Consider the following 23,945-nt stretch of genomic DNA (forward strand, 5'->3'; position numbering starts at 1 on the left):
GGTGGACGCAGGCGAAGAGGCCGCGCTTGTTATTATTTGGGTGTTTTATTTAGCGTTTTGACACATCGGTTCCCGCCGGGAGCCGCGGGAGGCAACGTCCATGCTAGAGGTGGGAAAAAAGTTCCCTCTCAGATCTCATACGGCAAATAATTAAGGACGAGGGAAATAGAAAAAAAAAAAAAAAAAGTCCCCGGATTGTGACTCTCGGGCTGAACTTGTTTGGAATATAAATCAGGACGTGCCAATTTTAAAAAGTTGGGATTATAAAGAGCAGCAGCTCCAGATGTCTGATTTTTACTTTTTTATGGCCTTTCCTGCATCGCAGCTCATTTTTCATCTGCTATTGATTTAAATCCCCAACCCCCCTCATCCTCAACCCCCCTGAGGGTCCCGGAGAGCCTAGTTTCATCGCCATTGCGGTTTAAGATATTTCTGCTGAAAATAGCATTTCTCCTCACTCGGATTCTGCAGATTAACTTTGTGTGTGTGGTGGGTGTGCAGAGGGACTTAAAATAGATACCCTGCCTCGAAGATTAAATCTAGGTGTGTGTATGTTGTGCGCCAGTTTGTGCAGGAAGGACGCCTGACGGATTTGGTTTCGAGGACATCGAGCCCTTTTGATGTGATCGACGAGGATGCGGCCGGAAATCAGCGGGACAGGAAGTCGGCGTCGAATCGATAACTCATCTCGTGTCTCTTTTCCAAACCCAGGTTCTCCGTCCTTGAGCGGAACAGGGACGGTGACCGTCTTGGTGGACGACGTGAACGACAACGTCCCGGTCTTCATGTCTTCCACGTTCCACACCACGGTCATGGAGGACGCCCCCACCGGCACCGATCTGCTCCTGGTCAACAGCTCAGATGCGGACGTGGGTGTCAACGGCGTGATTAGGTACAGAATTGTTTCATTGTTTTTTGGTGCGTGTTTGATTTTTTTGATTTTTTCCCCTCTGGAAATAAATCTCTGTGATTTTATTCAATTTGATCAGATTTTATTGATTTTATTCAATTCATTTTATTTTATCGATTTTATTTGATTTTATCGCCACCTTCAATTAAGAAAAAATTGTATTTCAAATTTCTCAATGAACCCCAAATCCAATATAAATTAATCACCAAGCCAAAAATAGAAAGGTAGCTATATGAAGATAAGATAAGATAAGATAAGATAAGATAAGATAAGATAAGATAAGATAAGATAAGATAAGATAAGATAAGATAAGATAAGATAAGATAAGATAAGATAAGGTGGGAGTTGGACATTCACAATGTTAACAGCAGGGAGGACAGTCAGGATAGACAGAATAAGATACTTGTTAAAATGTGCTAAGGTAAAAAAAAAGATGCTCCAAACATTGTACAAAAACAGATAATCTTTGTGTGAAAAACCCGTCAGAAAATATGAAGTGAATTCGTTTATCTGACCGTCAGATCCGGTCACCTCAGGTCACCTAAAAAAAAAAAAATCGGATTTATCGGCCGATCTGAAAAATCTTTTAAAAAATGTCTTCATTCCACCTCTCCTTCTCGAGTCCTACGATGACGGTTGACACGAGAGAAGGAGTTTGAAGCCGAAGTTAATGTTCGGGCTGCCATTCTTCACCCGGACGGTAGTTTTGTTTTCACGCCGTCGGCGGGGGCGGGGTCGCGTCGGTGGTACGAGCCTCTGGTTGGCCTCTCTCAAGCCGGACGCTGACCGGAGCTCAGCTCCGCCTTCCTCTTCAGTAACCCCACCGGGTTCCCGTTGGGGGGTAACCCCGGTGCGCTCCACTTTCCCAAAACACGGTAATGAGGACGTTAATTGTCCATGACAGTACCAGTTGTGCCCATCGGGGGGTGCCGGGGGGCTTCAAGGCCTCGAGCGCGGACCAGAGCCAGCGATCATCGGTTGTTAGTTCGGATTCTCGCCGCCAGATTAATTGAACCTGAGCTCGTCTTTGAACTTGGAGCCACAAGTTCCTGAAGGAACTTTTTTTTTTTTTTTTTTTTTTTTTTTTTTATAATTTAGGTTGTTGTTGTTCTTTGCTTCGCTCCAAACTTGTTCTTTTTCTCGTTTTCTTCGAATCCCTCCAAACGTGTTCCGTTCAGTTTACAGAGTTGCGGGATTTGAGAAAAAAAAAAAAAAAAAAAACAGAAAAAGAAACATCTCATTCTTGATTGCGGCCCCTCGTTCTTTCTTACCCCGACCTCATTTAGATGCGCGTTTATTTGTACTGCGCAGTGTTTTTGTAACAGATCTCCATCACGCCAAACGAGACGGGACCGGATAAATTAAACAAAGGCTTGCGGAGGGTTTTGTTCCCTCTCTCTCTCCTGTCCTGCGGGAAGCCTTCGCTGCAGGGCCTCCGCGGAGGAACAGGCTGAAGACGGCGGTGAACGCGGCACATTTTGCTCACGGCTCTCCGAGTGGAAGCGTTTCTATTCGGACAGAAAGGCTGCCCTCTATAGGCTGGATTGTGACAGTGCTAACATGGACGGCCGCGACCGTCGGACCCCAAATGCGTTAGAGGAGGGATCGGTTGTTGAAAATAGAATTTAAGATAATGTGAAAAATGTACTTTAATGGTGGTGCGTTTTATAATGTGAACAAAAAGGGAAAAAAAAAAGCAAAATGTAATCTGCAATGTATCTGTTCTTCCCCAAATAAATAATTTAATTGATAAAAAATAAGATTTGGAAATAGAAATTAGACAAAGCCAGAAAAAGAAAAAAAAATCCACAAGGGGAAAAAAGAAAAAAAGGAAAAAAAAAAAAACAACAGGAAAAAAACTGTATGTTTCATAACAAGGCCTGTTGAAGTTTGAAAAAGGATCAAATGTGTGTGTGTGTGTGTGTGTGTGTGTGGGCTCTCTCTATGAGCCATATTTGGGAATTGTTCTGGGGTCCCTGTCTGATTATGGAGTTTGATCATTTTTATCTGCACATTACAATGTCATTATCAAACTCTAGCTCCGTGTTTTTCGCTTTTTTTGGTCCTCGTCCCACCCCGAGGTCCTCGGGTCATCTGTTTGGATTGGAAAGGACGCCTCGCCGTTTTGCGGCCGGTTTCCCAAATTACTCGAGAGCTGTGTGATCCCGTTCTAATTGAAGCGGTTTCACAGCGAACGATCGGCTCCGTCGGCTCGTCCGCGTGGCGTTCACCGACATCTCATCTTCCCCGCAGCTACAGCCTGAGCGGAGGACACGGGCAGTTTTCCATCAATCCCGCCACCGGGCAGATCATCACGAGCTCCCTGCTGGACCGGGAAGACCGGGCTAATTACCAGCTGCTGGTCGTAGCAACAGACGGCGGGCGACCCCGCGGCCTGTCCAGCTCCGCCACCGTGTCGGTGACGGTGGCCGACATCAACGACAACCCGCCGCGCTTCCATCACCATCCCTACGTCACACACATCCCGGCGTCCACCGCGGCAGGTTAGCACACACCCTTTTTAATACGGTTTTGTATGACCAATTTTATTATTTGATGTCTAAAAAAGCCTTTTTCTGATACATTTGTGTGTTATACAGATATAAGATAAGATAAGATAAGATAAGATAAGATAAGATCAGATCAGATCAGATCAGATCAGATCAGATCAGATATGATATGATATGATATGATAAGATCCGATAAGATAAGAACAACTTTATTTATCCCGAAGGAAATTGTTGTGCCAGAGTTTCAAGCAAAACATAACAATAATAGATAATAGAAGGAAGGAGGGAGAATAAGAAATACAATAAAATATAAAGTGTCAAAGTTAAGGCTATCAAGTGTTTTAAGGTATTAAAAAGTACAAACATTTGAATATTTCCTTCGGCTGAAGGAAGAGGAATTAAATGTGTAGATATGTATGATATGTTAGATATGTTTTTTCAAAAAAATGTATGCATTTTTCAAAAACTTCAAATCTGAAATAGAAAGCTTTAGAATACTCCATAAAAATATTTTAAACAGAACTACTACTACTGCTATGAATGATAATTAAATTAATGGCAATAATAATAACTCTTATTCACAGCCAGCTGGTTTTTTTTTTTTTGTGTCTTCAGGTTCCTTGGTGTTTGCCGTCACCGTTACCGATGAAGACTCCGGCTCCAATGCCCAGCTGCACTACTCGCTGATGGGTCACAACTCAGAGAAATTCAAGATCGACCCGGTCCGAGGCGCCATCACCGCCAGCGAGAAGCTGACAGGGACCTCAGAGGTCACCCTGACGGTTCGGGTGAAAGACGGCGGGGCCAACCCCAAAATGGACACCACCACCGTGACTGTGCGCTTCGTCACCGGGGGGAGCTTCCCGGTCATCAAGCTGAAGGAGCGAACGTTCACCTTCCCGGAGAACCAGCCGACCAACTACGTGGTCACCATGGTGAGCGGCTCGTCGATGAGGGGCGGACCGCTGTCGTACTACATCTCCAGCGGCAACCTGGATAACGCCTTTCACATCGACCAGCTTTCCGGGGAGCTGTCTATCAGGCACCGCTTGGATTACGAGCACATTCAGAAATACGTTCTGTGGATCGAAGCCAGAGATCAAGGTTTTCCGCCTTATTCGTCCTACGAGAAAGTGGAGGTCGCCGTGCTCGACATCAACGACAACCACCCGTTGTTTGACAAGGATCCCTTCCACGCGGAGATTTTGGAAAACCTCTCGCCTCAGCGGGTGCTCGTCGTCTCCGCCGTCGATTTGGACAACGGGCCTAACGGACAGCTGGAGTACGCCATCGTGGACGGAAACACGGAGAACAGCTTCGGCATCAATCGAGCCACCGGTGAGATTCGCACCACCAGGCCTTTGGACCGGGAGAAGGTAGCTCAGTACACTCTGAAAGTCAAGGCCACCGACAGGGGTCTGCCGCCGAAAAGCACGGTAGTCAAAGTTAAAATCGACGTGCTCGACGTCAACGACAACGCCCCGAGATTTTCCAAGATATTCAGCGCCACGGTGGCTGAAAACGCTCCGGTAGGCTACACGGTCACCAGGGTCACCACCACAGACGAAGACGCCGGCGCCAACGCCGTCAGCCGCTACTCCATCGCGGACACCGGCCTGCCGTTTAACATCAATCCGAGCACCGGGGACATCACGATAAGTCGGCCCCTCAACAGGGAAGACGCCAACCATTACATCGTCAAGGTGTCGGCCCACGACTCCGGATGGACGGTCAGCACCGACGTCACCGTGTTCGTCACCGACATCAACGACAACGCGCCGAGATTCAGCCGTCCGTCCTACTACCTGGACTACCCTGAGCTCACAGAGGTGGGCAGCTTGGTCACGCGGGTGTCCGCCACCGATCCGGACGAGGGTTTCAACGGAAAAATATTCTACTTCATCCGGTCCCAGTCGGAGTACTTCAGGATCAACTCGAGTTCCGGCGAGATATTTGTGAAGCAGCAGTTGAAATATTTGAATTCGACCGGCCCGAGCAGTCTGAACATCAATCGCCACAGCTTCATCGTCACGGCGTCGGATCGCGGACACAAGCCGTTGATGAGCGAGACCACGGTCATCGTAAATATAGTCGACAGTAACGATAATCCTCCAGAGTTTGACTCGGCCGGTTATTTTACGCCGGTCACCAAAAGTGTCAAGGTGGGCACCAAACTGATACGGGTCGTTGCTCACGACAAGAAAGACTTTGGCCTGAACTCCGAAGTGGAGTACGTGATAACAGGCGGGAACAGCTCCAGCAAGTTTAAGTTGGACAAAGCGAGCGGGTGGATTTCCGTCGCCTCGTCCCTGACGCCGGACACCAATAAAGTTTTCCTGGTCGGAATCACAGCCAGTGACAAAGGAAGCCCTCCTTTGTCTTCGCAGACGTCGGTGCGAATCGCGGTGACCGAGGAAAACCATCACACGCCCGAGTTCTCGCAGAGCCAAATCTCCGCCACGGTACCCGAAAGCCTTGCGGTGGGAACGGCAATCAGAACCCTCTCCGCCAGGGATAAGGATAAAGAAATGAACGGCCTTATCAAATACGATATTACCTCGGGCAACGACATGGGTCTGTTTGCACTGAATAGCAGAACCGGCGTGTTATCGCTCGCCAAACCCCTCGACTTTGAAGAAAAGCGACAGCACGAGCTTCGGATTTCGGCCGCCGACGGAGGCTGGATCGCGAAAAGCAGCCACGTCACCGTCACGGTTCACGTGACGGACGTGAACGACAACCCGCCGGTGTTCGAGCCGGACGAGTACTTCCCCGTCGTGCAGGAGAACGTTCCCAGCGGCACCACCGTGGTCAAACTCGACGCCACGGACCGCGACTCGGGAGCCAACGAGGTCATGGCCTATGTGATACAGTCGTCGGACAGTGACCTCTTTGTTATCGACCCGAACACGGGCACCATCACCACGCAGGGCTTCTTAGATTATGAGGCGAAGCAGGTCTACCATTTAACGGTGAAGGCCTTCAATGTCCCAGACGAGGAGCGCTGCAGCTTCGCCAACGTCAACATCCAGCTAAAGGGAGCCAATGAATATGTACCCCGCTTTGTCTCCAAACAGTATTACTTTGAGATCTCTGAAGACGCTCCAAAAGGCACAGTGGTCGGGGAAGTTTTCGCCAGCGATCGGGATCAAGGAGACGACGGAATGGTTTACTACCTCATTTTTGGACGGAGCAGAAAAAAGGGCTTTGGCATAAACAAGAAAACAGGGCAGATTTACGTCACCGGTCCTCTAGACCGCGAGCGGGAGGAAAAGATATCGCTCAAAGTGTTGGCTAAAAATGCGGGGAGCATCCGCGGGGCCGATATCGACGAGGTGTTTGTCAACATCACCGTTCTCGACGCCAACGACCCTCCCGTGTTTACCCAGGAACTGTACGACGTCCAGGTCAGCGAAGGTCTCTCGCCCGGCGGTCTGGTCACCTTCGTGAGCGCCGAAGACTCGGACTCGGTCCCGAGCTGGAGCAGGTTTTCCTACTCCATCGCGACCGAATTCGACAGAAACGTTTTCGCCATCAACCCCAAAACCGGCCGGGTGTCGGTTTCGGCCGAGCTGGACCGAGAAACGACGCCGGTGTACAATCTCACCGTGTTCGCCGTGGATACCGGCACACCTCCCGCTACTGGAAGCGCCACCGTGATCGTGAATCTGGAGGACATCAACGACAACGGTCCGACTCTGACCACCGCGTACGCCGAGGCGATGGAGAACCAGCGATCCGGCACCGCCGTCGCTACGCTCACGGCGACTGACCCGGACCTGCCGCCCAATCAAGGGCCTTTCTTATACAGCCTGCTTAGCTCCGGCTCGGCTAAGAGCTACTTCAGCCTCAGTCCGGCCGGAGCGCTGACCACCAGTCGGGAGATCGACAGAGAACAGATCGGTGACTTCTATCTCTCCGTCGTGATCAAGGACTCCGGAGTGCCTCAGATGTCCTCCACAGGAACGATCCACGTCAAAATAAACGACGAAAACGACAACCCCTCGGAGCCGAGGTCGATGGAAATCTTCGTGCACTACTTCGGGAATTTATTTCCCGGAGGTTCTTTGGGAGACGTCAGACCCCGAGACCCTGACGTGCAAGACAGGTTCCGCTGCTCCCTCGTTCCGCCGTCCTCCGGTCTGTTTAACATCCCGACCGGAACGTGTAATCTCAACTCCAAAGCTCGCTCGACGGACGGAAACTTTGAATTAACCATCCAGAGCAGCGACGGTGTCCACGGCTCCGTCAGTAACACAGCCCGGGTGCTTTTCACGAGCTTCACGAATGCCACGGTGGACAACAGCATCCTGATCCGACTCCGCTCTCAGGGAGTCAGAAGCTTCCTGACCGACCACTACCTCAGCTTCTTACGCATTTCCAACTCCCAGCTCGCAGGACTCGGCACCGGGGTTCTGCTTTACGGCGCTTTCGAAATGGACAACCAGACATTTGTGACGGCGGCCATAAAACGGGGTCACGGACACTACGTGAACCCGAGCGGCGTGGCCACGTTCTTCCAGAGCATCCGCGACGTTCTGCACAGGCAGAGCGGGGTACAGATAGACACGGTGGACCACGATCCGTGCACACGCAACCCGTGCCAGAACGGAGGCAGCTGCAAGAGACGTCTCAGCGTGGGGCCCGACATGAAAATGGAGGAGAGCGTCCCGGTCATCCTGGTGTCCAACCACCCCTTGCAGCCCTACGCCTGCAGTTGCAGGCCGGGCTACGCCGGAGCGCTGTGTGAGACGGACATCGACGAATGCCGGCCGTCACCGTGCCACAACGGAGGTACCTGCCACAATCTGGTGGGGGGTTTCTCCTGCACCTGCCCGGACGGTTTCACCGGCATGGCCTGCGAGAGGGACGTCAACGAATGCCTTTCCAATCCTTGCAAGAACGGCGCGCTGTGCCAGAACTTTCCCGGAGGGTTCAACTGCCTCTGCAAATCCGGATTCGCCGGTAAAATACGCACACACACACACACACACACACAAACAAACAGGACAACATTTCAACGACGTCAGAAAGTCCGAAGGGGCGCGCGGGCGGCGAGGCCGTTCGCGTATCGCGCCGACAACAGCGCAATAGTTTACCCAAGAACAGCTCTTAGTCCAAGGCAAATATTTGCTTCTGAATCTTACCCAGAGGTGTTGTAGCCATAGCATACGCGCATAGCTGCCAAAAACAGTGGGTTTTCGGATTACTAGTTGCGGGGACGGGATGGGGGTCGTGGTATCAGCTGTGATGAATATCAGCACACCCTGTTTGCTTTAATAAAAAGGATGATGAGAAGCTGACCCCGTTCGGGGCTCCGCGGCGTAGGACTCGGCGCGCGGTTCGCCGGTATTTCATTTCACGGCCACACACGCAGATATCGCTCTGATCCCGTCGTACGCGGGAGGATTTCTCAAAACAAAGGCTGAAAGTTGTATGACAAATGAGTAGCTTTGTGTAAGATCCAATCGGGCCTTTTTGGTTTTGGAGCTGTAATGAACGCTCTATGTTGTAGCGCCCTGGTCCGCCCCCCCTTTAAAAGGGGGAGTTGACCAGTCGCTGACTGCAGCATCTGAAAGAGATTTTCAAAGCGAGCTGTAGCAGGCAATTTGCCTCAAGTCAAGTCATTACTGTCTTTTTTTATTAGGACAATAAAAAAATGAGCGCAGGGCCTTTAGGTTTCATCCAGATAAATGACTCTCCTGAGGAAATGCACCTATTGACTTACAGTAGTTTGCATACCCTTGCGCTGAACTCTCAACTTCCTGTTTCCACCCCCGCCGCCCCTACCACCGCCTGTTTTTTTGGCAGCCCGACTTCTCTCCGTTGAGCAACTTTTCCCGAGAAAATCACAACAATTACAGCCGAATTATGTCCGCGGGATTTATCCCGACACGCAGCAGCCGCATGTCGATCCGCCGTTGCGCGGATCCGTCTCGTCCGATTGTTTTTACGCGTCTCGCATAACCGTTATCATCGTCACGATCTTTTATGTTCACGTTCAATGTGTCGAGCTGTGTTTATTTGCCAATTCTTTTTTTATCCCAATATGTAACAACGGACCGATGTGTTTTCCGACATCCTGGAAAATAAAAAAAAAGAATTAATTGGATGAAATTGGATTTGGCAACAAGCTCGAAAATACGATTATCATTGCAGAAGGGAATCGGGCCGATTGTGCAATGGGGTTTCGGATCACGGTCTCTATTACAAAATATCATCTTTTTTCAATACGAGAACAATAGAGTCATGAATCATGTATTTATTCTGTTTTTTTTAATGAAAAGTTCAGGATGTCATTATTTGCCGAAGCCAGTTTTTTTTTTTTTTTTTTTTTTTTTTTCAACGCTCAAAATGCATTTCTCAAGCACACGGTGACGAAAGCTCCGCCTGACTCGGCTTTCCACCGAAGGAAAAAAAAAAAAAAAAAAGAAGCGACCCGCGTTTCTACCCCGTGCGGTTTCCCTGTGTTTGTGTCTGCCGCCCCATCCATTTTAATTTGTGTTGTTCTGTGAACCCAGGTAAAACATGCGATTCCATCATCAATCACTGTGAGTGTAACCCATGTTTTAACGGCGGCTCCTGTCAGAATCGCGTGGATGGATATTACTGTCACTGTCCGTTTGGTAAGTAATAGCAGGAAACATTTGGTGCATTAGTGAAACCTGGTAGATTGAAAAGCAAGATGGACAATCTCGGCCGTCTCCCACAAGAGAAGAAAAGTTACTCCGTTCTTTAGCGCTGATTTCTTAAACAAATGTGGTCACTGCCATTTCATACTTTTGTCTCCATTCTTCATGGCTTGTATTACCATTGTCCTGTGTGGGAAACTTGAGGACGTAACGTCTCCCCGTAAACTTCTCGAGATAGCTATCAAGACATTAGCCGTGTTATGATATTATTGTTGCCTATTTTTTTTTTTTTTTTTTAATCTATTTATTTTTTTATACCTCCCAGGGGTTTTTGGCAAACACTGCGAGCTGAACAGCTACGGCTTTGAGGAGCTCTCCTACATGGAGTTCCCGTCTCTGGATCCCAACAACAACTACATCTACATCAAGTTTGCCACCCTGAAGAACAACGCGCTGCTCATGTATAACCATGACAACCAGACCGGAGACAAGGCGGAGTTCCTGGCCCTGGAGATCTTCGAGGGACGGATGCGTTTCTCCTTTAACTTGGGGAGCGGAACGTACAAATTGATGACGATGATAAAAGTCTCGGACGGGCAGTTTCACACGGTCATCGCCAGGAGAGCCGGGATGGTGAGTTATTTTTGGAAGATATTTGCTCGTACGTGAGGTTTCTTGAAAGGGTAAAAAAAAAAAAAAAAAAGAATAAACACCACTTTCGGACTCGGTTTTGCCGAAAGTAGACTCGGCCTTGTATCCGTACTCGCCCTCTTCGGCGGTAATTAAAAACTCTCCCGACCCGCCCCGCCTACTTTTCATGGTTTGTAATTACGATTTTATCACTTGTGATTTACAATGCAAAGATCCAATATGGCACCGCCCAAAAAATTCCATCTCTCCTGCTCCTCTCCCTGCCAGCGGTGCAAAGAGGAAGGAAAGAGTGCGGGACAGACAGAAAAAAAAAAAGAAAGAGAGAGAGAGAGAGAGAAATCCAACCCTGTCAGGGCTTCTATAATGGAGCTCTCCTGCCGGACTTGAAATCTGTCATTTCCCACAGAGCGCTGGGAGTTTCATAGGAACCTGGTAAAATCATTAAAGTTGTCAGTTCCGAGACGGCGCGGAGTGACAGGATGGAAAGGAGTTACGGCCCACGTCGTGAACTGCGACTCGGTCCACGTGGAGTAGAGCGCCGCAGGGGCGGGGGGAGGGACGTGTTTGGGTCCGTGTTGGGGAAAGATCGGAGAAAACACCATGTTTTGCCAGAGCGATGGCTTTTCTAGCAGAGGAAACTCTGGTAACGAAAACAAAACAAAACAGAGAGTTCGATAACCTTGGACGACGGACCGGTTGAAGGTCCATTTTTGGTACGATCTTTTATTTCTGCTTCTTTTGTCTGGCTGGGAACAAAAGAAAGCATCAAAACGCTAATATTTTCATCAGCGGGGTGAAAAACTCTACAATTTGGTGCCAAATAGAGTCGGTTAAGGTTTTATCCGTAAACTACGAATGCCACTGAGCGGCTGTTGGATGTTGCGGAAATTTCGGAATCACTGCCGTCAAAGTCACCCCTTCGTAACGGTCGAATTCATTCGGTGTTTTCCAAGCTCAGCCGAACCGCGGCCGAACCTCCGGGTCGGGTTCGGTACGAGGGCTTTCTGAGAGGTTAAAGCTTAAAGACCGAAAAAAAACAAAAAAAAAAAACACAGAAGTTGCCAAACTACAGCGTGAAGCTTTATCGTGTGTTATCTCGTGAAGCTAGCATTTGTTCCCGATAACAAATAAACGCCTCGCAGCTGCTACCCAGCAACTCCCCAAAACTGGTCTGGGGGAAAGAACGAACCCCAGTGTTTCTTTGTTTACATTTCCTCGTTTGTCACCCAATCACAGAAAAGCACAAATGCTCTCCGCTTTTAGCTCTCAGCATTTGGTTTTCATTTATATGTTTTTTTTTTCCTTCTTTTCTGTGAGAGAATCATTTCGCTCCCTGCGGTGAGATACTTGACAGTGAGTGGATTGATAGAAGGCGTGGCCGCTTCGTTTTTGACTTCACCGTCATAAAACGTTCATACAGTTTGGACTTTTTTTTTTTTTTTTTTTTTTAACACAACAGCTCACGAGCACTTCATGGCCGTTGCTGTCATCGATTCCTTGTGCTTGTTTTTTTTTTTTTTTTGGCACCCGTGTCTTCCTTCCCGATTGGGGGTTGAGGTTTGCCTGGCGGAAACAGAGAAAAGTGCTCTGTCTTGTTATAATTCATTCGATAATGATATTTAAATCCCCTTTAAACAATACTAGGATCAAGGTCTTCCTTCATTTTCAATGGTGATAAACGGATGGAACATGTAAGGTTCTAAAAACATAACCATATATTCAAATCAAGGTGTCGTCCGGTTAATACACAAACTTTTCTGTTTTGCTTTCAAAATTGATGTGTAGAACATCATTAGAGGACCTGCTTCTGGTCATGTTTTGATTATTTTTCCCACGGATTTGCAAAGAATGGAATGGGAAATGACTGTTGTCCCTGCATGGTCACCTGAGAGGACTTACATAAGCGCTATGGACCGACTTGATTTTTCAGAGGGAAACTTGTGACCTCAGTGCACGGGGAGGTATTTGGTTCGAACGCCCACATCTGACAATCCATCACCGCTCTGGGGATTTTGGCCCTGTAGTTTGGCGCCGTTTTGCGGCCCGTGGTTGACCCTACTAAATCCCGAATCTATGGCGTTGACCCGACAAGGGCTTTTCAGAACCCCATCTGCAGGTGTCCGTTGGGTGTAAACATGAACTCATACTTCTGTGCTTTCAAGACCGCGGCAAAATCAACCGTGTCTCTAGTAGCATTATTTTTGTATCGTGGTCAAAAAATTAATCGTACCATGGCGGCTGTCAAACATATATTCTTCCAATAAATACCACAATTTTCAAGCACATGTCAAGCTGCAAGGACAGAGGATTTGAAACTGTGATGGAAATCACAGCCTGTAACAAAAACTTGAAAAAATAAAATAAAATAAAATAAAATAAAATAAAATAAAATAAAATAAAATAAAATAAAATAAAATAAAATAAAATAAAATTTCAAACTGGATCTAGTTGTCCAGTAGATTGGGCTCCAACCGGTTGACCAGCAGCAGCACACCAAGTCACTGAAATTACAAAGCAGGGTCAATGAAATGGATAATAAATAATAATAATAATAATAATAATAATAATGATAATAATAAATAACTCATTTAAACTCATTTAACTTAGTCACTTTTTTTAAATGACAACTATCAATAAATTATAACTGTAATTCACAAACTATTTTGAACAATCATGGTTGTTCGTTTGGTCAAATATTGTCTTTCCAATGACTAAAAGCATAATGCAACTAGATTGTAACCATGACGACCCCACCGGTCCTCATTTTTCCCCGCGAAACCCCATCAATCATCAATATTGATGTCACCGAAGTCAAACCAGTATATTGTGTAATTGAGCCATGATATCAGCGCCTCTGCTTCTGATCGCGGAATGAGGGCAAGTTTTTAAACAACTTTTAAAATAACTTCCCCTCTGACGGGGGGCCGGGCCAGTTTGTAACAAAAAGTGTGACGATCGCAGAGGTGTCTTAACATAAACATTCATTGTTATCCAGAAAGCCACACGTAACCAAAAATTAACCCTTTCCGGGATCTTGACAGGAAAAAAAAAACAATCAGAAAATACATAATAACATCGTTAATGACATAAATAACACCCTTTATGAAATAAATAATAGCCAGATAACCCCTTTCAAGTTTTTCACAGAAAAAAAAGACAAAGAAACATTACCTTTCTTGTAGACATACTGTTTGCAGCGCTCCTATCAAATTCACTGTAAAAACCAGAAAGCAATCAGGCTATGAAACCCAACTGATACCAACACAACACATTTCACCACCAGTATTGTTGTAGAACGGATTTTATCCCAGTAGATTTCATCACGATTATATATTTGTATTATTATTTGCATTACGATTATAAAATCATAATGCATCTCCGGTATCGTTCAGCAGGGGCCGGGAAAAATATGGAGGCGGGCCGTATTCGGCCCCCGGGCCGTAGTTTGGAGAGTCGCAACTTCGGCAGCAACTTCGTCCGTCCCTGAATGATCTGCCTTTTTCTTCACCAGGCGGCGTCCCTGACCATCGACCTCTGCGGTGACGACCACGAGCCGGGCTACTGCGCCGTGAGCAACGTGGCGGTCCACACCGACTGGTAAGACTTTTAATCCCTCGCTTAAGCGGTGCTGACAGTCTCTACGACGCGGTCCCGGAAAAAACTACGACGACTACACGATTTTCCTCCTCTGGCTCGATCCCGGGATGTGACGCTGTTTTCCTTGAGTATTCGGTGCATTTTAAGTATGTGTCACAGGGGCTGACGCACAATCCACAAGAAACTGAATTAGCGTTTTAACTGAATAACTAAAGATGAAGCCAAACTAAAGAAAAAAAAGTGTTTTCATTGTATTTCAGCTATACTGTGACTCACAACTAAAACAAGCGAACACGAGAAGCGTTACGTTCTATCAATTGGAGATTTCCGGTGAAATTCCAAGTATCTCACCAGTCGATGAACCCCAAAGAAGACTCTTCTGCCGGGTTTAAGTCGGCAAAAATGACGAAGCGACACGTGAGATCTTTTGAAAAGTCTTATAACAATGTAATGACAACTAATGTTGCGGAGAGTCGGCTTTCGGACGCCGGATGAAGATATCTACAAGTAACAGATGCCTTAACCCGTTATTTTTTCCTCAGCATCACGTGAGGATCCGATGAAAGCCCGCCTCAAAATCAAAGTCCAGTCTTCGACCCAAACCGCTGAAAACGAAAAAATGACGAAAGACAGATGTTGCGCTCGGCGGCTCGACATCCGAATCCCTCGGTTCACACAAGACGATGAATGAACTTTTGTTATCTGTGCTTGCAATACAGAGTCAGAGACAACCCCCCCCCCCCAACACACTCTCTCAAACACACACACACACACACACATGGTGGTTGTATCAGCTGTACTCTTCGGTATCAGTCGCCTGCCTCCATTGAAAGTCATCAAATACACATTCCATCTATGGCGCTTAAACCTACCACGTCATGAAAAACAAATAAAGCAGGAAGAGCTTGTGTATTCGAGGGAATAATAAGCAATGTGCCGTAACAGAGGCTATTTTTGGTCACGGTGACTGGAGGAGGGGAGGGTTCCCATGTAGAAGAAAAAATAAAAAATGCAATAAATAGTTGATGAAATTGAACAAATCAAAATGAAGCACTGAGAAGCTCATTTTTTTTCCAAAAATATAAATGTGGGCTTCAAACTCCATAGGACTGAGGAGTTTAAGATAAGATAAGATAAGAACAACTTTATTTATCCCGAAGGAAATCGTTGTGCCAGAGTTTCAAGCAAAAACATAACAATATAGATAATAGCAGGAAGGAGGGAGAATAAGAAATACAATAAAATATAAATTGTCAAGGTTAAGGCTATCAAGTGTTTTAAGGTCTTGACAGTTTCCTTCACAAACACATCTCCCGCTAACCACCTCCGACCCCGCGATCACCTTTTTCCACTTTGACGAATGCACCGGGGGGGTCCGTGTCTGTCGCTGAGCGCGTGTGCGTGCTAATGGAGTTCCTCGTGCATATTTTCACAATGATACCGAAACAACTCGGAGTCAGAAAATGAAGTCATCCGTTGAAATGCAAAAGGTTGATTTAATGGCGTGATGATCACCGGCTTGACGCGCTCAGAGCCATGCCAGGCCTTGAGACTGTACACGTGTCTTTTTTTTTTTTTTTTTTTTTGTGCACGCTCGAGTGTGTGTGTGTGTGTGTGTGTGTGTGTGTGTGGATGTTAAAGCGGAGGGAGATTGGTTTGGCAGATGACGAAGGCCACGGAGGTCTGCAGAGGTTCTCATTCTGTCAGGGTCCCGGGATTGTTATTGTAAAACTCACCGACCCGCGGAGTGTGTATGCATGTGCGCGTGCACGTCTGTGTCGCTCGGTCTTTTTTTGCGTGCTTCCGTTCACCCGTCTTGGCGCGCGTCTGTGTGTGTGCGCAGGATCCTGGACGTGCAGCCCAACCGGCTCTCGGTGGGGGGCGTCGGGTCCATGGAGGCCGTCCTTCACCGCCGCGGTCAGGTCACCACCCACGACTTCGTCGGCTGCATCATGGAGTTTGCCGTCAACGGCCGCCCGCTGGAGCCCAGTCAGGCTTTGGCATCGCGTGGCATCCTCGACAGGTGGGGGCGCCCCCTCGCCTCCCCTCGCCTCCCCTCGCCTCCCCTCGCCTCCCCCACATCCCACGTCCGTTTTCCCCCTCTGCCCCGTCTTCTATCCCCATCTGTCCGTCTTCTCAGGCCTCCTCCGTTCACCCTGCGGGGCGTCTGCTCATCCTTACAAAAACCCCTTCAGACTATTTTCAAAGATTCCCCTTTTATTTAAATGTATAAACACAATCAGGGGATATTTGATGCGGGAGACGTTTCAGAATCCAAGATATTTTTTTTTCTTTTTTTTTCCCTGTCTTTTCTCTATTGCTGCTGAATAGCGAGGCGTGGACAGTTCTTTTAATATGCTAATACCCGCGGGGTTCTGGATGTTTTTTTTTTTTTTTTTTTTTTTTTGTATCATCGCAAAAGGGAAAAAAATAAACCCATCTGCCCTTTTGTTTTTCGTCAAGCTCGCCGTCAACGCGTGTATGTGTGTTTCGCAGATGTCCAAGACTGGAGGGAGCCTGCACTACCAGCCCCTGCCGACATGGGGGCACCTGTGTGGACCACTGGTCCTGGCAGCAATGCCTGTGCGTGGATGGATTCACCGGAAAGTTCTGCGAGAAATGTAAGTTATGAGCCCTTTGAAGAGTTTTCTTTCTTTTTTTTTTTTTTTTTTTCATAAATCCGCTGACATCGCACTCGCCAGGAATATCCTTTCATGATTATTCATGATTGCTGCCTCATGAGTCATTGGGCTGCAGCATCCCGAGATGCGCGCTCTGCTGTCTCATCCTGCAGCAAGAGACTAAAAAAAGAATAAGTATGTAGTATGAAGTTTAACGGTGGTGAAAATAATATCGAAAATCGACCCCCATCATTATTCCGAGCCTTTCGGTTGGAAAAAGAAAGTGTTCTGATTGAAATATTATGGCTTTCTGATTTTTTTCTGTCATTAATGATGATCAAACTGATTATTAATCACTTTTCTATTATTTTTTTAGTAATGATCGTTTCAAATTAACCAAAAAGAAAAAAACATGTATTTTTCTGTCCTGTTACACTACAAAATAGTCATCGTTATTTATTTTTTTTTTTGTTATTTTTCTTTCTCTTTTTACAAAACTGAATTATCGACTTCTTACTTAAATAATTTTTTTAATTCAATTTAAATCTAGAACTTTTGCATCTCCTACTTTGGATAAAGTGTCATTTATATTGTCTTAAAAAGAAATTATTCACCAGCATTGTTCCTTTTTCTTTTATAGCAATTCATAAATAATTCATAGATAATTGAAGGAAGAAACAAACAAATAAATACATACAAATAAAGAATAAAAATCAAAACAGAAAAAAAAAATTGATATTTTTTTTATTTATTTGTTACTCTTCTTCTGTCTTTTATTCTTCTTTCAACCAGAAAATCAGAAATCAGTGATAAATTATCAGGTGGATTATCATACCAGGAAAATAGATTATCTTTTTAAATAAAATAATTTTATCACATTCTTGATCAATTTTTATTCTGAGTTTTTATTTTTACAGATTTACAACAGAATAATAAGATAATAAGCAGTAAACTGACTGGACGCATCTCCTGGCCGCTTCCCTATTTTGTTTTGTTTTTTGTAGCGGCAATTTGTTTGTTTACCGGCGGGTTTGTGTGTTTTTCCCTGAGAAAAGGAATATTAAAAAAAAAAAGAAATCCCCTAGTCTTAGTCAAACTTGTTCCAAAATTGGGATTCGTCGTCCTCATCCACCACCCAGCACGAATATGATACATAAATTACATTTTGTAATCAATGATTGACATGTGCTTTAAAAAAAACTAAACAAATCAAATGTTACATTTTGGATGAAACTGAACTGATTATCTCTATTTTTCGGAGAACCTCCCATCAGTGAGGAACCGTCCCATTTCAAGGTTTCATTCCTTTGACCAACATCCCGCCAACAGGCTTAGACACCGCCGGATTTTCATATAATCTAATCCCGCTCGACCCCCCAGCAACTGATACGTTCTCCGCTTGCGTAAAATCACTCAAGGGCGTTGTGGCTGCACCCGATCGGATGGATGTTAAGCGAGCCGTCAGATCCGAGCGTGCATTGAGAAGGAACCTGGTTTGGACTTCTGAGTTTGGCTAGTTTGGAACTACAAATATGGTGTGACTGATTAGCCCCTCTAAAACTTCAGCAGTGGTAAGATGATGGATGCGTCTGTCCTCGGTCCCGACCACATCATCTGTAGAAGTATATGTAATACTACAAGGGCTGGACGACCCCAATGTTTTTTTTTTGTTTTTTTTTTACCGCCATACGGCCGAACCCAAAGCTAGTGGTTGAAATCTCCGTGTTTTGTGAAACCCACAGTGCGGACAGCTAAACCCGCGGGATCTTGCATCACGTTAAATCAATGTTTTATCAAAAACATCCAGACTGCCGCTTCTGAGGCCGCGTTCTGTCACACCTCCATCGAGAGGGGAAAGTCAGAAAAAGATGGCGATCTTTTATTTCAATGATTTAAGGGGTTGAAGTATCGCTAGCGTTAGCCCTCGCTAGCTCAACGTCCCTTCTGTCGGAGTCGCGCTGCATGCGGAGTTTCAACCTTGAATCCTATTTCTTCCGCAGACGTCAGCGCGGACACGGCGCTCTCCCTGGACGGCACTGGACGGCTCGACTACACCTTAAAAGAGGGCCCGAAGCGCGACCGACTGCTCGGACAGTCGCTTCAGGGCGCTAAATCCGACCCCGCGGGCTTCAGCCACTTGGAGGTCAAGTTCAGGACCCGCAGCAAGAGCGGCACATTGCTGCACGTGAAGGAGAGCAGCAACTACACCACCGTTAAGGTAAGAGTCACACATGTGTTAGCACTTAGAAAATAAAAATAAATAACATCTTCCCTTACATTTGATGGCAAAGCTTAAAAAAAACAGCGTACTGACACGCACAGTACATTTATCCTAAAGTACATTCTGGACGATTGTTTCCGTCGGAACGACAACAGGATCGTCGTCAAAAGGTCCCCCGCTTCTTCCCGTTTTCCGAAATCACGCGTCTTGTATATAATGAAACGCGGGAGCAGCTTGTGATTTTATAATGAAAAGCTTTCCGAGGGGAAGTGGGCAGATTAGGCCTCTGCAACCACTGAAAGTGTTCACAGGAGGAAGCCTGGATTTTGAATTATCCACACAAAGGAGCAATGAGGAGGCTTCTGAGTATTAAAATATACCTATTAAAAAGGAGAAAAATAAACAAAGTTGAGCACAATAGGTTGTTGCCTGCGGAGGGTAAGGAACGATGCTGGCAACTGATTTGTTTGAATAGAATTTTTAAAAAATAAAGGAAAAAAACGCAGTGTTAGAAACGCAATCATTTCCAGGGGTCAGGGGGGATTTCAATCTCTGCAAATGACGTTAAGTGATTGGCCGGTTGCCGGGGCGTCAGCGGCTGCTCCTATAGGCTCCTTTGTCAATGAAGAAAATCAATTTCCCCTATTCGTACGTTAGCCACCGGGAAGTTAGCGCTCCGCTACTCGTGCATTGACTTTAAATTAGGCAGGTTTCAGATTCATTTCAGGGCCTTAAAAGCTACTCAGTGGTGAATTATGTAAAAGGAATTGCCGGACATCTGTGTTTAGTCTTCGTGTCCTCGGAGCAAGAACATTGCAGACATCCGTTTTGGCCCAAGGCTCCTCGAGCGGTCATTCCTCTTTTTTTTTTTTTTTTTCTTTTTTTTAATCTTCGATCTTGGAGTTCCTTCAGACTTCCACATGTTAACGCACGAAACAGGTCGTTTTCAGACCCGTTTCAGAGTCTGACCTCTCTCTATGAATCTCGTCTCCCTCGCTCTCAAGGTCATTTATTCATTCATCCGTCCTCTCATTCACACGTCAAATAGAGACACAAAACCATTCAGTCCCTCATTCACGTGTCAGATACAGGCAGGGAATCATTCGCACATCTCAGGTGAACCTGAATGTTTTTGAACGGCGGGAGGCTACCGTAGAACCCGGAGGAAACCCAACGTAGCCGCGGGGAGAACACAGAAAGGGAATCGAATCTGCGTCTTTGGTAGTGTGAGGCAGAAGCGCTAGCCACCGCTGTTTCATTTACTCATTCATTCGTTCTCCGTCGTCGCGCATCCAGGTGGCGGCCGACGAGGAAATGAGCATTGTTTGTAAACATACGTGATGAATGAATGGATGTTTAAGAGGCCGATGTCATGGAGCAGCACGTGCGAACCAGCTCAGGCCCGTAAGCTATCGGATGATACATGTGTTTGTATAGAACCGGAGGGTCTTTGTGCGTATTCGATGCGTCGCGCCGGCTCGGCACTGAAGCAAAGTCAGTCAGATATGTTTTTTCTCAAAGGACAGAAATGACAGGGTCGTGGAAGGGACGTGTTTTTGTGCACCGACCTTTTTGCCTCAACTGGCTCGCTTCGGCGGAGGAAGGAGGTCACAGCCGTCCCGGCAGCCAAAGCAAAGTCGGTTCTCCATCTACGACAATAATTGCGGCTTTCAGGCAGAAAAGGTCCAAGACCAGGGGTAACTTTGCACTGTAGGAACTTTTTACAGTTACTAGAGCTTTTCCAGGAACTGTTCCTTCGTGCATCGGGACCAGGGACCAATTTTACCTCCTACTCTGAGGCAAGGCCTTTTTTAGAAGCGGCTTATATGGCAGCTATTTTAAGTTCCCGCTACTAGAGGGCCGATCAGTGATCAGTGCGTCACCTTTGCTCTATCCAGACATCGACGTTTTATCCGTCCCGAATCCAATTTTGACCACGTTTATACCAACTCGTTCACGACTTCAGTTCAAAGTCACTGCGACTTTTTGGGCCAAAAAAGCGTCCCGGGACCACCTTTTCTGACTTTTGTTTTATAAACTCAAGTCCCAGGATGAAACTGATTATACTTTTCCTTTTCGTGGAAAGGTCGGGACACCTTTTTGGCTGCTACTCCAGGAGTTTTCACGCTGATTACGGCTACAGTAATAAAAAAAACAAGAAAACGTCTGATAGAATGAAGCAATGAATTTTAAGACAGGTCCAAGGTACACACAATGACATCAGCGTGTTCCGCAAAAACACCTTTCTGGCCAGGTTTCAGAGCCGTCTCTGTCGCGTGGCGAGGGAATAATGAAAGTTCCGTTTCTCCGAATAAAAGTTTTTTTTTCCCCCCCAAATTGGACAGTTGTAGATTTGGACGCCGAAGTATCAAGTCTGCAAAAACGCACGCGGCGTCATTCCTCCATACTCCCAGCTCTGACAACACCAGTCCTTTTCCCTCTCTCTCTTTTTCTTTCTCCTTTCCCCTTCCTTGTCTGTTCCCCCCTTTCATCCCCTGACTGATCGTGACCCGGGCAACTTCCCAAAGAGACCCGCACTTAGTCATCCGCTTCAATTTTCCCGTTCCGAATCTTCCCCTTGAACTCCAAAAATTATCACGTTTCTTCCTTTAAAAGAAAAAAAAAAAAAAAATCTGACATCGCGCTGCTGTTTTAATCTATCGTGACTTTAACCCCCCCCCAAGGTTTGAGCAAACCTTCAACATGAACGGAAGGCGGGAGCACACGGTGCATCGGGCACGTACATCGAGCCGGTGATAAAAAAACACCAGGCAAGATGTTTAACAGACCAAAAAAAAAAAAAAAAAAAAAAAAATCTGATTGGTTTTGCAGGTTTTTCAGAAGGTTTGTTTTGTTTTTTAAACATGGGTGTACTCCCTCCCCTCTACCCCCCCCCCCCCTTTTTTTACTTTTCACTCCACTTCGCCCGGAAGCGACTTATCATGAATGAAAATTTGGGAGGCTTTGATGGAAAAGCGATCTCGCTGTCCAACCAGTGCAAACGAGATTCCCATACGCAGCCAGAGTTGTAAATTCGTCGTCCGTGCCCGAAAGTGCATTTTGATTAAACTCCATGCCATGTTGCATCCGAAAGCTTGTTCACTAATTTCGTTTCTTGTCTTAGGGGGGATAACGTGGGCGTTTTTGATCGGTCGATCCGTTCGCGCGTAAGCTTTAGGTCGTCCGTCGGCCGAACGACATTAGCCGCGCCGCCACTCGTGAGAACATGATTAACTGCGGCGTCTCCCCGCCAGGAGAAAGCTGCATTTTTGCTTTCGCTCTCTTGACCTCAGCATACGGAGCTGAAAAGCACTCTGGTGGCACTTCACTCGTAGACTGAGCGATGACTTCCTCTCGTCCTGGGGATTGATCGCGACGCGCTAAGTCAAGGCAGTGTTCTATAAAGAAAGGAGGGAAAGGCGTTTTAAAACAACCACGGCTTTTCTCAAAGCGTACAATTTAGCTGAGTGAGGTAAGAGTTTGGCGAGGTAACAGTTTGGACTCAAAAGCTGTCTAAAGTTGTTCAACTTGTCTATGGCCTCTTTCGGGCAGAGCGGTTCTGCAAACTCACATCTAAGAAATGCGTGAATTTTGATGTTGTAAGGGACCGCAGCAGGGATCAGTGTGACACAAGTACCTTAAGGGCCGCATTTAAAAGCAAACCGCTCTGAAGAAGATGACGATAATACAGACAACATGGGGAGCGCGTGATGATAATGATGGACTTGTCAAATAGGTTGAGGGGTTTTTATTTTTTTCCCTGCCCTGCTGCACTGTGTGAAAAAACGTTAGCTAATGTAATTGGCATGGCTTATGAGTTCACCGAGCACCTCTGTCATACAAGTTCCCATGGAAACTGAAAATACCCCGTGTCAGAGGCCGAGCTAAAATGGTCCCAGGAACTGAAGGCTATGGTCCATAAATCCTTTTCTAGCCGAATGCATGAAGACATGATTTGGTTCCTGAAAAGGTTCTAGGAACTGCAAAAAGTTCCTACACTGCTAAATTTGGCTAATGATTAATCTTTAGGACTTCCAACATTGATGCGTTTGTCACCGCGCTCCAGGATCATCCTCGGCGTCGTTACTTAAGGTTTATGGTTAAAGAAAAGAGCTGCCTAATCGGTGTTTTCGAGGAGTTTTTTTCTCAACAGGACAATTCGGCCACTCAGGAACTATAAAAGTCGAGGGACGATGACAGTCTTTGGGAAACAGTCAACAATTACTTAATGTTTGCATTTTAAAGTTGCCTGTAGGACTTGTGCACCAGGCTAAAATTTCAAGTCAACTTTGTCCAACAAACGCAACTCCATGTGCTCTCGGCATTAGCATTAGTAAGTACACGTGATTAGCTGTCTTAAGCTAACTGTTAAACAGAGTTTGTTTGAGCCCGAGCTTCTGTCGTGATTGGACTTAGATAAGATTCAACACGACGACCACGACTCCAACTCTGCTTTGGAGAAACGTCTTTGACAACAGTAATATAGGAGAGGGCCCCCGACCCACCCCCCCACCACCGGTCTACACCACCCCATAAATAATAATAATAAAAAATACCTTAAAAGAACCACATGGTAGTTTTGGCCCTCAATGCAAAAACACATCTGCCCTTACATGGAGTTTCGCCACTCCTTTTTCCATTTAAACACACACTTTCTCGATTCTGTCTCGCCATTGATGTAGGCCGTTTGGCAGTCGCTCCACGCCAAGATAAAGTTATCATTTTTCTTGCACTAACAAAAGAACACAAAGCAGAGTGAGGCTGTCACCCTCCCTCAAAACCACCATCATCCACCCACCCCCA

At 46.4% G+C, this 23,945-nt stretch overlaps 1 protein-coding gene across 1 annotated transcript in view; it reads left to right on the forward strand.

Annotated features, from left to right (window-relative positions):
• Positions 1–23,945, forward strand: part of fat4 (FAT atypical cadherin 4) — a 119,051-nt gene that overhangs the window by 88,995 nt on the left and 6,111 nt on the right. The window contains exons 7-15 of the mRNA XM_086158249.1: positions 712–892; positions 3,164–3,414; positions 4,036–8,385; positions 9,942–10,046; positions 10,378–10,685; positions 14,215–14,300; positions 16,144–16,323; positions 16,797–16,921; positions 18,922–19,139. Of these exons, the coding sequence (XP_086014375.1) occupies positions 712–892; positions 3,164–3,414; positions 4,036–8,385; positions 9,942–10,046; positions 10,378–10,685; positions 14,215–14,300; positions 16,144–16,323; positions 16,797–16,921; positions 18,922–19,139 (5,804 nt within the window). The remainder of the gene's footprint in view (positions 1–711; positions 893–3,163; positions 3,415–4,035; positions 8,386–9,941; positions 10,047–10,377; positions 10,686–14,214; positions 14,301–16,143; positions 16,324–16,796; positions 16,922–18,921; positions 19,140–23,945) is intronic.

Source organism: Fistularia commersonii, chromosome 13, assembly GCF_037954325.1.
Source record: "Fistularia commersonii isolate RoL2024-O1a breed Wild chromosome 13, RoL_Fcom_v1.0, whole genome shotgun sequence".
Classification (NCBI taxonomy): Eukaryota; Metazoa; Chordata; class Actinopteri; order Syngnathiformes; family Fistulariidae; genus Fistularia; species Fistularia commersonii.